Raw genomic sequence first — 15509 nt, 5'->3', positions numbered from 1 at the left:
AGGAAAAAAACATAGACAAAACGGCTTGTAACTTCCGGTAAGAATGTCGTAGAGACATGAAACAAAAACCTCTATGTAGGTCTGTCTTAGACCTAGATTTCATACATTGACATCTTTCAGCAAAAATCAGCAGGAAGTTGTCAATTCCCCCTTCAAAACAACAATTTAGTAAAAACTGTCACTTTTGCCTCTTTGAGCTGTAATTTGACCATGCTTCAAAACTCACCAATTGCGAATTGCGATCTAAAAAAAAAAACCCAACCCCAAAACTCAAAATTGCGCTCCAGCGCCCCCTAGGAAGAAAACACAGACACAACTGCTCCTCGGAAGAAAACTCAGACAAAACTGCCTGTAACTTCCAGTAGGAATGTTTTAGAGACATGAAACAAAAATCTCTATGTAGGTCTTACTTAGACCTACATTTCATATATTGACAACCCCCAGCAAAAATCAACAGGAAATTTGCAATTCCCCCTTCAAAACAAACGTTTTGTAAAACCGGTCACCTTTTTTTCAAACATTATCTCCTCTGAGCGCGTTTGTCGTGTCGGCTTCAAACTAGCACAGGAGAGAGATTGAACCCTTCTGATTAAAAGTTGACCAAAGAGTTTTAATTACTGCTCTGGTTTGGATTTTATGACCCTTCAAAGAACCTCTGCGCTGATGCTGCTGTTTTTTCAAGATGGCTGCTTAAAAGCAGGCAGCACCAGCGTGCCCACACAATGCAGACAAGGTAGGTACACTAGACAAAAGTATTGGGACAATTCGGACTAAAAGTAGACAAAAGTATTGGGACACTTATGACTACCACTGGACAAAAGTATTGGGACACATAGCACAAAAACTGGACAAAAGTATTGGGACACTTGGGACTACAACTTGACAAAAGTATTGGGACACTTATGACTACCACTGGACAAAAGTATTGGGACACTTACACTGGACAAAAGTATTGGGACACTTATGACGAAAACTGGACAAAAGTATTGCGACACTTGGGACGAAAACTGGACAAAAGTATTGGGACACTTAGGACTAGCACCTGCCAAATACGCGGGCCCGACCAACGCTGCTTGCGGCTTTAATTTGACTTGTTTTGGAAAATCTTGACAAAAGTAAAATACCACTCATTTTTATATTTTTAGGGACCGCAATGTCCCTTTGGGACAGAGGACCCTATTGTATTTCGTGCGTTTTATATTAGTATTATTATTCCGCCGCCTCTTTGAGCTGTAATTTCACCCTCTTAACTCTTAACATGCTTCAAAACTCACCATATTTGATACACACATCAGGACTGGCGAAAATTGCCATGTAATCAAAAAATCAAACCCCAAAACTCAAAATTGCGCTCTAGCGCCCCCTAGGAAAAAACATAGACAAAACGGCTTGTAACTTCCGGTAAGAATGTCGTAGAGACATGAAACAAAAACCTCTATGTAGGTCTGTCTTAGACCTAGATTTCATACATTGACATCTTTCAGCAAAAATCAACAGGAAGTTGTCAATTCCCCCTTCAAAACAACAATTTAGTAAAAACTGTCACTTTTGCCTCTTTGAGCTGTAATTTGACCATGCTTCAAAACTCACCAATTGCGAATTGCGATCTAAAAAAAAAACCCAACCCCAAAACTCAAAATTGCGCTCCAGCGCCCCCTAGGAAGAAAACACAGACACAACTGCTCCTCGGAAGAAAACTCAGACAAAACTGCCTGTAACTTCCAGTAGGAATGTTTTAGAGACATGAAACAAAAATCCCTCGGGAAGTCCTGTGGGGAGTGCTCAGAGAGTATGGGGTATCGGACTGTCTGATTGTGGCAGTCCGCTCCCTGTATGCTCAGTGCCAGAGCTTGGTCCGCATTGCCGGCAGTAAGTCGGACACGTTTCCAGTGAGGGTTGGACTCCGCCAAGGCTGCCCTTTGTCACCGATTCTGTTCATAACTTTTATGGACAGAATTTCTAGGCGCAGTCAAGGCGTTGAGGGGATCTGGTTTGGTGGCTGCAGGATTAGGTCTCTGCTTTTTGCAGATGATGTGGTCCTGATGGCTTCATCTGGCCAGGATCTTCAGCTGTCACTGGATCGGTTCGCAGCCGAGTGTGAAGCGACTGGGATGAGAATCAGCACCTCCAAGTCCGAGTCCATGGTTCTCGCCCGGAAAAGGGTGGAGTGCCATCTCCGGGTTGGGGAGGAGATCTTGCCCCAAGTGGAGGAGTTCAAGTACCTCGGAGTCTTGTTCACGAGTGAGGGAAGAGTGGATCGTGAGATCGACAGGCGGATCGGTGCGGCGTCTTCAGTAATGCGGACGCTGTATCGATCCGTTGTGGTGAAGAAGGAGCTGAGCCGGAAGGCAAAGCTCTCAATTTACCGGTCGATCTACGTTCCCATCCTCACCTATGGTCATGAGCTTTGGGTTATGACCGAAAGGACAAGATCACGGGTACAAGCGGCCGAAATGAGTTTCCTCCGCCGGGTGGCGGGGCTCTCCCTTAGAGATAGGGTGAGAAGCTCTGCCATCCGGGGGGAGCTCAAAGTAAAGCCGCTGCTCCTCCACATCGAGAGGAGCCAGATGAGGTGGTTCGGGCATCTGGTCAGGATGCCACCCGAACGCCTCCCTAGGGAGGTGTTTAGGGCACGTCCGACCGGTAGGAGGCCACGGGGAAGACCCAGGACACGTTGGGAAGACTATGTCTCCCGGCTGGCCTGGGAACGCCTCGGGGTCCCACAGGAAGAGCTAGATGAAGTGGCTGGGGAGAGGGAAGTCTGGGCTTCCCTGCTTAGGCTGCTGCCCCCGCGACCCGACCTCGGATAAGCGGAAGAAGATGGATGGATGGATGGAAACAAAAATCTCTATGTAGGTCTTACTTAGACCTACATTTCATATATTGACAACCCCCAGCAAAAATCAACAGGAAATTTGCAATTCCCCCTTCAAAACAAACGTTTTGTAAAAACCGGTCACCTTTTTTCAAACATTATCTCCTCTGAGCGCGTTTGTCGTGTCGGCTTCAAACTAGCACAGGAGAGAGATTGAACCCTTCTGATTAAAAGTTGACCAAAGAGTTTTAATTACTGCTCTGGTTTGGATTTTATGTGCCGTCAAAATCGGTCCCGTCCGTTGCTGCTTGCAGCTTTAATTAGGGTTGTAATTTTACAATAATTAAGTCGGCATTTTACGAGAATACCGTAATTCTCACAAATTGTAATTTCAAGGGGAAAAATTATTTGCGGGGCTACTTATTCCACTTTGGGTCTATTTTCAAATGTAAACAAACGGCGAGTACATCGGTTTTAGCCCCGAACTATATCACAATTCTAATGTGTTTGCCCATGGGGGAGAGTGGGGGATGTGTGTGTGTGTTTCGGGGGGTCCACGAGAAGAATAGGAGCTCCAGGCAGCCAACCAAGTGCAGGGTATAATCTGACAGCGCTCAGCCAAGACACATGCCGGGCTAAGACCAGGCGCCCCACCAAGCCTGGGGGCCTGCGGGGACATCCTGGTGAGCGCTAAACCTCCGATGAGTCTGGACCCGTGCCAGCAGCCACACATGTATAAATATATACACCAAACAATACCATTGTCAGTGTGAGGGTTGTGACCACATATGGCTGTGAAATGTATGTTTTTGGTGTTCCTCCTGAGCCTGTCAATTTCTCTTGTCCCCCTTTTGCTAATTTTCCACCCCACATCTTCTTCTCTTTGCTCCCTTGCAGATTATGTGTATTTTGAGAACTCCTCCAGTAACCCACTGCTGATCAGGAGGATAGAGGAGCTGAATAAGGTGAGTGAGTGTGTGTGTGTGTGCGTTTTTATTTATCAATAATGGTGATTTAACGTCCTGCATCCTCCAGAATGTATCTTTTAAATAATTAACCAACAGTTGGAATCAGTATGCGCGGCTGCACTCCTTCCCAATGACTGCCCGCTTCACAAAACAGGCGGGTGTTTTTTTATTGGGAATGAGGCAATTTTTCGAGGTTTGTTGTCTGTAAGACCGCGGGTGAAATAAGTGTCAGACAGCTGTTTAACGGCCACCACATTAGGCACTAGGGTTGGCCCAATACCAAAATGTATTTAGATAGGGGACCACAAAACATTTCAATATTGGCTTTACATACCTGCCAACTTCGCCGGTTTTCCCGTAATTAGTACGGTTTTCATCAACTTATTCCGGGTTACGGTTGCAGTGATAAAAAATATGGTTTTTCATTAATTAAAATTATTATTATTTTTTTAAGTTTTATTCACGAAATCGCGTAACAACAATCACAATCGACACTGCTTCCCGTAACTTCCTATCGAGCCATTCCGAATGCCATGCGTGAGGCTATTTATAGCACCGCTGCCAAGCACGAGGCACCTGTTGCCCATTGTTTCCAAACGAGCGAACGATCATGGAATCAGCCGGAGATAAATCGCAAACGAGTCTTAAACCGAAAAGAAAACTGCAGTCATTCCGTGAAGAATATTCAAAAGCCTATCCGGGAATAATTATCCGTTCCAAAAAGGGTGAAAACTACGCGAATTGCACCTTGTGCAGACAAGATTTTTCGATCGGACACGGAGGAATTAGCGATGTAAAAGACCACGTTGGGACAAAAAAACACAAGTCTAATGCCGTTGCTAAATTTGGATTTTAGCCACAAAAAGGTAATGACACCAATGTTATCTATTGGAATTGTTTAGTACTTTTATACTGTTAAAAGTGTTTATACTATTTATGCTTTCAAGTCCAAGTTGAAGAAATCTTGTTAAATGTTGACAGCATAACTACCAAAATACAGAAGTATGTCCTTAATATTTTTGCAGTGCTATTTCTGTTGAAAAGTTCAAATGATTACATTAGAGATGTGATGTGCCACTTTTCAAGTGTCTGATGGCTTAAATTAATTTTCATTAATTTTTCATATTTTGAATTCTTTTGAAAGGCTTACAAAAAAATCTACATTTGAATTGTAATTCCATGCTATTGACAGGACTATTAATTTTAATGAAGTTAGCTTACCATGTTTGCAGTATGATAATTGTGATAGAAATGTGAATTTTAGGCACAGAATATTTTTTACAATTGAACAAGGCAGTAGATTATACAAGCTTGGACAGAAAGTTAATAATGACACCAATTTTTTTTTTAATGGAATTGTTTAGTACTGTTTTACCATTTGTTTACTGTAAAAAGTGTTTATACTGTTTATACTTTCAATTAACAAATTGAAGTCTTGTGAAAGGTTGACAGGATAACTGGCATTAACTGTCAAAATAATTTCAAACTATTGAAGTTAGCTTACAGAATAAACATGTCAATCAACCCATATGATTTTTGCTGTAATATTTTTTGTTTTGAAAAGTCACTGTGACTGATAGAAAAGTGATGGTTTTAGCAACATTTTAACCTGTCTGAATGCAATCAATCATTTTGCGTCAGTGAACCCCCCACCAGGACTTTGTCCTGGACCTACCGGGGCCTGCGGCCCCTGGACCCTGGCTACTAGGTTTTTCTGATTTCAAAAGTTGGCAGGTATGGCTTTATTTTAACAAAACAATCTTAGGGTACATTAAACATATGTTTATTATTGAAATCAAAGAACAATTTTGGCTTTAAATAAAATTGTGAACATACCGTATTTTTCGGAGCATAAGGCGCTCCGGAGTATAAGTCGCACCGGCCGAAAATGCATAATAAAGAAGGAAAAAAACATATATAAGTCGCACTGGAGTATAAGTCGCATTTTTTGGGGAAATGTATTTGATAAAAGCCAACACCAAGAATAGACATTTGAAAGGCAATTTGAAATAAATAAAGAATAGTGAACAACAGGCTGAATAAGTGTACGTTATATGAGGCATAAATAACCAACTGGTATGTTAACGTAACATATTATGGTAAGAGTCATTCAAATAACTATAACATATAGAACAGGCTATACGTTTACCAAACAATCTGTCACTCCTAATCGCTAAATCCCATGAAATCTTATACGTCTAGTCTCTTACGTGAATGAAATAAATAATATTATTTGATATTTTACTGTAATGTGTTAATCATTTGACACATAAGTCGCTCCTGAGTATAAGTCGCACCCCCGGCTAAACTATGAAAAAAACTGCGACTTATAGTCCGAAAAATACTGTATTATAAAAAAAAATACTGTACTACCATGAATTGATTAACGTGGACCCCGACTTAAAGGGGAACATTATCAGCAGACCTATGTAAGCGTCAATATATACCTTGATGTTGCAGAAAAAAGACCATATATTTTTTCAACCGATTTCCGAACTCTAAATGGGTGAATTTTGGCGAATTAAACGCTTTTCTATTATTCGCTCTCGGAGCGATGATCGGGAAGCAATCCGCCATTTTCTCACTTTCGTCGGTGTGTTGTCGGAGGGTGTAACAACACGGACAGGGACGGATTCAAGTTGCACCAGTGGCCCAAAGATGCGAAAGTGGCAAGAAATTGGACGAAATTTGTTCAAAATACGAGGGTGTGGGGAAAGCCGACGAAATGGTCAGTCGTTTGTTCCGCACACTTTATCGACGAAAGCTATGCTACGACAGAGATGTCAAGAATGTGTGGATATCCTGCGACACTCAAAGCAGATGCTGACATCAACTCCAAAACTGGACAGATCAGCTTTCAGGAAAAGAGAGCGGATGAGGGTATGTCTACAGAATATATTAATTGATGAAAACTTTATTTATTACTCGCGGTTTTACGTAAATTATTATACATAAACTGTGTTTACCAATAATTTAGCTTAAAAACATTTATTTTTTTCAATCATTCGAGTACATTCGGGTAGTCTTGTGTAATGCAGTATTTTGTGTCTATTTAGGTATGGTTAACCTGAGTGCTGAAATCGTGGAAAAATATATGTTCTTAGCGCGCCTGAAATGGGCTGTCTGCACTCTCAAAGTGCATGTTGTTGCCAAATGTATTTCATATGCTGTAAACCTAGTTCATAGTTGTTAGTTTCCTTTAATGCCAAACAAACACATACCAATCGTTGGTTAGAAAGCGATCGCCGAATTCGTCCTCGCTTTCTCCCGTGTCGCTGGCTGTCGTGTCGTTCGTCGGTTTCGCTTGCATACGGTTCAAACCGATATGGCTCAATAGCTTCAGTTTCTTCTTCAATTTCGTTTTCGCTACCTGCCTCCACACTACAACCATCCGTTTCAATACATGCGTAATCTGTTGAATCGCTTAAGCCGCTGAAATCCGAGTCTGAATCCGCTATACCTTGCTGTTCTATCCGCCATGTTTGTTTGTATTGGCATCACTGTGTGACGTCACAGAAAAATGGACGGGTGTATATACAGTGGGGCAAAAAAGTATTTAGTCAGCCACCAATTGTGCCAGTTCGCCCACTTAAAATGATGACAGAGGTCTGTAATTTTCATCATAGGTACACTTCAACTGTGAGAGACAGAATGTGAAAAAAAAATCCAGGAATTCACATAGTAGGAATTTTAAAAATTGTATTTGTAAATTATGGTGGAAAATAAGTATTTGGTCACTTCAAACAAGGAAGATCTCTGGCTCTCACAGACCTGTAACTTCTTCTTTAAGAAGCTCTTCTGTCCTCCACTTGTTACCTGTATTAATGGCACCTGTTTGAACTCGATATATGTATAAAAGACACCTGTCCACAGCCTCAAACAGTCAGACTCCAAACTCCACTATGGCCAAGACCAAAGAGCTGTCGAAGGACACCAGGAAAAGAATTGTAGACCTGCACCAGACTGTGAAGAGTGAATCTACAATAGGCAAGCAGCTTGGTGTGAAAAAATCAACTGTGGGAGCAATTATCAGAAAATGGAAGACATACAAGACCACTGATAATCTCCCTCGATCTGGGGCTCCACGCAAGATCTCATCCCGTGGGGTCAAAATGATCATGAGAACGGTGAGCAAAAATCCCAGAACCACACGGGGGGACCTGGTGAATGACCTTCAGAGAGCTGGGACCAAAGTAACAAAGGTTACCATCAGTAACACACTACGCCGACAGGGAATCAAATCCTGCAGTGCCAGACGTGTCCCTCCGCTTAAGCCAGTGCATGTCCAGGCCCGTCTGAAGTTTGCCAGAGAGCACATGGATGATTGGGAGAATGTCATGTGGTCAGATGAAACCAAAATAGAACTTTTTGGTATAAACTCAACTCGTCGTGTTTAGAGGAGGAAGAATACTGAGTTGCATCCCAAGAACACCATACCTACTGTGAAGCATGGGGGTGGAAACATCATGCTTTGGGGCTGTTTTTCTGCTAAGGGGACAGGCCGACTGATCCGTGTTAAGGAAAGAATGAATGGGGCCATGTATCGTGAGATTTTGAGCCAAAACCTCTTTCCATCAGTGAGAGCTTTGAAGATGAAACGTGGCTGGGTCTTCCAACATGGCAATGATCCCAAACACACCGCCCGGGCAATGAAGGAGTGGCTCCGTAAGAAGCATTTGAAAGTCCTGGAGTGGCCTAGCCAGTCTCCAGACCTCAACCCCATAGAAAATCTGTGGAGGGAGTTGAAAGTCTGTGTTGCTCGGCGACAGCCCCAAAACATCACTGCTCTCGAGAAGATCTGCATGGAGGAATGGGCCAAAATACCAGCTACTGTGTGTGCAAACCTGGTAAAGACCTATAGTAATCGTTTGACCTCTGTTATTGCCAACAAAGGTTATATTACAAAGTGTTGAGTTGAATTTTTGTTATTGACCAAATACTTATTTTCCACCATAATTTACAAATAAATTCTTTAAAAATCCTACAATGTGAATTCCTGGATTTTTTTTCACATTCTGTCTCTCACAGTTGAAGTGTACCTATGATGAAAATGACAGACCTCTGTCATCATTTTAAGTGGGAGAACTTGCACAATTGGTGGCTGACTAAATACTTTTTTGCCCCACTGTAACAATGGTTAAAATCAGGCACTTTGAAGCTTTTTTTTAGGGATATTGCGTGATGGGTAACATTTTGAAAAAAACTTCGAAAAATATAATAAGCCACTGGGAACTGATTTTTAATGGTTTTAACCCTTCTGAAATTGTGATAATGTTCCCCTTTAAACAAGTTGAAAAACTTATTCTGGTGTTACCATTTAGTGGTCAATTGTACGGAATCTGCACTGTACTGTGCAATCTACTAATAAAAGTAGACAACTTGTCTTTTAGTAGTAAGTAAGCAAACAAAGACTCCTATTTAGTCTGCTGATGTATGCAGTAACATATTGTGTCATTTATACACCTATTATTTTGTCAACATTATGTAGGACAAGCTGTAAAAATGGTTTATTAATCCACTTGTTCATTTACTGTTAATATCAGCTTATTTTCCGTTTCAACATGTTCTATCTACATTTCTGTTCAAATGTAATCAGTTATTCTTCTGTAGTTTGGATACGTATTAGTTTTGGATGATACCACAAATTTAGGTATCGATCCGATACCAAGTAGTTACAGGCAGAGGTGGGTAGAGTAGCCAGAATTTGTACTCAAGTAAGAGTACTGTTACTTTAGAGATTTAATACTCAAGTAAAAGTAAGGAGTAGTCACCCAAATATTTACTTGAGTAAAAGTAAAAAGTATGTTGTGAAAAAACTACTCAAGTACTGAGTAACTAATGAGTAACATACACACACATATCATATATATATATGTATATATATATATGTCTCAATAAGGTTATCCAAAAAATAGTGCTCGATACCGTAGTAGAGCGCAATATATGTATGTGTGGGAAAAAAATCACAAGACTACTTCATCTCTACAGGCCTGTTTCATGAGGGGTTCCCTCAATCAAAGAAATCTCCTGATGATTGAGGGAACCCCTCATGAAACAGGCCTGTAGAGATGAAGTAGTCTTGTGATTTTTTTCCCACACATACATATATGTATATATATATATATATATATATATATATATATATATATATATATATATATATATATACATACATACATTGATATATACAGTATATAATTTATATTTATTTATTTTGCCGTTTTTGTTTACATGTTAAAGGTGTTTTAATGAATATACATGCATGTTTAACACATATAGATTCCTTTCTTTCATGAAGACAAGAATATAAGTTGGTGTATTACCTGATTCTGATGACTTGCATTGATTGTAATCAGACAGTAGTGATAACGTCCACATTTTCGAATGGAAGAGAAAAAAAAAGTCTTCCTTTCTGTCTAATACCACATGAAAGTGGTTGATTTTTGGCATCTTATTTGTCCAGCTTCCATATTCGTTTTTATACACTTTACAAGAAATACATTGGCGGCAAACTCCGTAGCTTGCTAGCTTGTTTGCGCTGGCTTTCGGAGACTCTTATTTTGAAAGCGCAGGCGCGATGGAGCGGCACTTTTATTGTGAAGACAGGAACTGTGCAGTCAGTCTTTAGGCTTTTGACGGGATGTACGGTTGAAATAAAAAAGGGTCTTTTTTCCTTCACACTTTTGATTGATTGATTGAAACTTTTATTAGTAGATTGCACAGTACAGTACATATTCCGTACAATTGACCACTAAATGGTAACACCCCAATAAGTTTTTCAACTTGTTTAAGTCAGGTCATGTGACCGCCTGGCTCTGTTTGATTGGTCCAACGTCACCAGTGACTGCATCTGATTGGTGGAACGGGGTGAACGTCACCAGTGACTGTATTTGTTGAAACGCAGGCACTATGAAGGTCTGTCTGACAGACCAAAACAAACAAAGCGTGCATTAACAGATCGATAAAAAATAGTAGCGAGTAGCGAGCTGAATGTAGATAAAAGTAGCGGAGTAAAAGTAGCGTTTCTTCTCTATAAATATACTCAAGTAAAAGTAAAAGTATGTTGCATTAAAACTACTCTTAGAAGTACAATTTATCCCAAAAGTTACTCAAGTAGATGTAGCGGAGTAAATGTAGCGCGTTACTACCCACCTCTGGTTACAGGGTCATACATTGGTCATATTCAAAGTCCTCATGTGTCCAGGGACGTATATCCTGAGTTTATAAACATAATATGAATTTAAAAAAAAAAAGGAAAAAAGGTTTTGTGATGCTAAAAAATATCCATGTAATCATAGTATACGACTAGATACGCTCCTGTACTTGGTATCATTACAGTGGATGTCAGGTGTAGATCATTTGTTTACATTCAATGACGCCGGTGAGCTATTGTATCCTCCTACGCATGTTTAGCTATTCCTCGTCCTGCAGGGATGATTCTTGTCACCATGGAGGTGAGGATTAGTGATTTAGAAGTAGCTAAAACACTGCGGATAGATTTTAGCTGCTAACTCGCTAGACATGTCTTAAAGCACCTCTTCCTGGAGCGTTTCAGTGTTATAAACTTCACCTTTATCTTTAGTTCTTAGGCCAAAATGCGTCTGTTCTCCCTTTTCTGTCTACACACTGTGTCTGCTTGTAAGTACTCCGTGATTGTGCGCTGCCGAACATGCTCTTCTGCTCGTAAAACCAGCAATGTCATGACGTGCTGTCATGCCCATTAAAAAAAATGGGGAACCGGTGCTTTTCAGAGTATAGTACTGTTTTTGATGAATTCGTACTGCGATACTACAGGTAAAAGCCAGTAAATTAGAATTTTTTGAAAAACTTGATTTATTTCAGTAATTGCATTCAAAAGGTGTAACTTGTACATTATATTTATTCATTGCACACAGACTGATGCATTCAAATGTTTATTTCATTTAATTTTGATGATTTGAAGTGGCAACAAATGAAAATCCAAAATTCCATGTGTCACAAAATTAGAATATTACTTAAGGCTAATACAAAAAAGGGATTTTTAGAAATGTTGGCCAACTGAAAAGTATGAAAATGAAAAATATGAGCATGTACAATACTCAATACTTGGTTGGAGCTCCTTTTGCCTCAATTACTGCGTTAATGCGGCGTGGCATGGAGTCGATGAGTTTCTGGCACTGCTCAGGTGTTATGAGAGCCCAGGTTGCTCTGATAGTGGCCTTCAACTCTTCTGCGTTTTTGGGTCTGGCATTCTGCATCTTCCTTTTCACAATACCCCACAGATTTTCTATGGGGCTAAGGTCAGGGGAGTTGGCGGGCCAATTTAGAACAGAAATACCATGGTCCGTAAACCAGGCACGGGTAGATTTTGCGCTGTGTGCAGGCGCCAAGTCCTGTTGGAACTTGAAATCTCCATCTCCATAGAGCAGGTCAGTAGCAGGAAGCATGAAGTGCTCTAAAACTTGCTGGTAGACGGCTGCGTTGACCCTGGATCTCAGGAAACAGAGTGGACCGACACCAGCAGATGACATGGCACCCCAAACCATCACTGATGGTGGAAACTTTACACTAGACTTCAGGCAACGTGGATCCTGTGCCTCTCCTGTCTTCCTCCAGACTCTGGGACCTCGATTTCCAAAGGAAATGCAAAATTTGCTTTCGTCAGAAAACATGACTTTGGACCACTCAGCAGCAGTCCAGCTGGTGTCGGTCCACTCTGTTCCCTGAGATCCAGGGTCAACGCAGCCGTCTACCAGCAAGTTTTAGAGCACTTCATGCTTCCTGCTGCTGACCTGCTCTATGGAGATGGAGATTTCAAGTTCCAACAGGACTTGGCGCCTGCACACAGCGCAAAATCTACCCGTGCCTGGTTTACGGACCATGGTATTTCTGTTCTAAATTGGCCCGCCAACTCCCCTGACCTTAGCCCCATAGAAAATCTGTGGGGTATTGTGAAAATGAAGATGCTGAATGCCAGACCCAAAAACGCAGAAGAGTTGAAGGCCACTATCAGAGCAACCTGGGCTCTCATAACACCTGAGCAGTGCCAGAAACTCATCGACTCCATGCCACGCCGCATTAACGCAGTAATTGAGGCAAAAGGAGCTCCAACCAAGTATTGAGTATTGTGCATGCTCATATTTTTCATTTTCATACTTTTCAGTTGGCCAACATTTCTAAAAATCCCTTTTTTGTATTAGCCTTAAGTAATATTCTAATTTTGTGACACACGGAATTTTGGATTTTCATTTGTTGCCACTTCAAATCATCAAAATTAAATGAAATAAACATTTGAATGCATCAGTCTGTGTGCAATGAATAAATATAATGTACAAGTTACACCTTTTGAATGCAATTACTGAAATAAATCAAGTTTTTCAAAATATTCTAATTTACTGACTTTTACCTGTATACTAGTACCGGTATACCGTACAACTCTATTAGGCACACAGTACAAGAGCTCGATCAAAAAATGTGGCTTTTATAAAGATGTCAATGCTCACTTATGATTTATCCAATAGAAGCCAGAAGACTGTACACTAGTCGCAGGGGTTCCCCACTGTGCAAAGCTAATATGGCAGCTGTTTAACATGATTGACACACGGCTCACGGTGACGCTTTGATTCAACTTGTCACTGTCAATCACTTCTCAAGTCCTCCATGGACTTATGGTACGCAACCAACCTGAGAAAACCACTCAGAACGACTGCACAATTAAAACATTAGTATAAAAACTAATGGTAAAGGAGACACTATAAACACTGTTTAAAAACATGTTGGGTTGGGCGATATAGACCATGTCAATTATATCAATTTAATAGTTTTTAATGCTATTTTTATATCGTGATAATGCATTTTTATACTCGTCAAATTTAACAGTGACAATAGAACGGACACTTCCTAAATACACCCCAGAGTCCTCTCTAGCACTGCTAGCCACTTAGCTTGAGGCTAACGTCCTTACACAGGGTTTTAGCTACTTCTATCACTATTCCTCACCTCCATGATGACAAATAAAGTACGTTTCTTACAAGTATCATTATCACTGCAGGACGAGGAATAGCTAAACATGCTTCACTACACACCTTAGGAGGATACAATAGCTAACAACTAATAGCAAGGTTGCACTCCTGAATGTAAACAAATGGGTGGATCTATACACATGTCAACTGTAACAATACCATATAGTAGATACTACAATGATTACTTCGACATTTTTTATTATCACAAAATATTTGACATTTTTGTTATTGTTTATAAACTGAGGAGATATGTCCTCAGACTCAGGAGAACTTTAATCATGACCAATGTGTGATCCTGTAACTACAGTTGAACCTGGATTTTACGAACTTATTGGGTTCCTGAACAAAGTTTGCAAATGGAAATGTTTTTATAGTAAAGAAGAGTTCCCCATAAGAAACAATGTAAACAATGATTGGTTCTAGCCTTGACGAAAGTCCATATTTTAGTAAAAAACTGCACACTTTGAAGACACTGTGTGTGTGTGTGTGTGTGTGTGTGTGTGTGTGTGTGTGTGTGTGTGTGTGTGTGTGTGTGTGTGTGTGTGTGTGTGTGTGTGTGTGTGTGTGTGTGTGTGTGTGTGTGTATATATATGTATGTATATGTATATTTATATGTATATTTATATATATGTACGTGTATGTATATATATGTATATATATATATGTATGTATGTGTATATATATGTATGTATAAATGTGTATATATATGTATATATGTATGTGTGTGTATATATATATATATATATATATATATATATATATATATATATATATATATATATATATGTGTATATATATATATATATATATATGTATGTATGTATATAAATGCATTAGGCGTGCATGATCATTCTTTCTCCACACGCCAAAACACTGCCATTAGCTTAAAGGTAAAGAAAGAAAAAAAGATAACATTAAATGTGAAAACCAAGAATTTGTAATTGGAAAAACGACGACACTGAAAAAATGTAAATGCCGTCACTGAAAAAGGATGGTTCAAAATATTCTGCAGCCAATACAATACAAATAATTTGTGCTTCTCAATGATCAATACTGATAACTCATTTTAAATCTTTTTTTTTTCAGTGTCGATTGAAGCCTAGTTTTTGCACATCTTTCTTTGGGGCAGCTTGTTCAGTCGAGCAAACGTCTTCTTAGGCTTATAAAAAACATAGCAATGCCAGCATTTCAGGTGGCTGATAAGGTTTGATGCGTTGAAGCTCAATGTTTTTTTTTTCCTTACTCGTGGAATGTTTGCGGAACATTTGATGGTAATAGCACACAAAATGTCTTCCTCTAAAACAGCGAAGAAGTTCAAAATGATCGACGCCATGTTTGTTTACAATGAACTCGGAGGAAGTTTACCACAAGCCGTTTACAGCACTTAGGAGAAAAGTAGCGTTTGATTTGCTCACCCGAGCATTTTATCTTATTTCGATGGAATAAATGGTATGATGTCATAATTCTTCATATCCACCTAATAATTATCTGTCTGGTGTTTATCATGCACGCCTAATGCATTTATTAACATAACAAGAAAAATAAATACAAATAATTAGCATATTTATTTGTTTAATTAAAATGTTAATTTGAAATATGTATGTATATGTATATGTATATATATTTTCAATTGATAACACATTTAATTAGATAATTATATATGACTATGAATTTTATATATATATATATACCGTATATACAGGTAAAAGCCAGTAAATTAGAATA

General features: G+C 39.6%; 1 protein-coding gene across 2 annotated transcripts in view; it reads left to right on the top strand.

Annotated features, from left to right (window-relative positions):
* Nucleotides 1–15509, top strand: part of mta1 (metastasis associated 1) — a 191144-nt gene that overhangs the window by 52183 nt on the left and 123452 nt on the right. For both annotated transcript variants that reach the window (XM_061969186.2, XM_061969184.2), the window contains exon 2: nucleotides 3713–3780. In XM_061969186.2, the coding sequence (XP_061825170.2) occupies nucleotides 3713–3780 (68 nt within the window). The remainder of the gene's footprint in view (nucleotides 1–3712; nucleotides 3781–15509) is intronic.

Source organism: Nerophis lumbriciformis, linkage group LG08, assembly GCF_033978685.3.
Source record: "Nerophis lumbriciformis linkage group LG08, RoL_Nlum_v2.1, whole genome shotgun sequence".
Taxonomy (NCBI): domain Eukaryota; kingdom Metazoa; phylum Chordata; class Actinopteri; order Syngnathiformes; family Syngnathidae; genus Nerophis; species Nerophis lumbriciformis.
This window is presented reverse-complemented; position numbering and strand designations above follow the sequence as displayed.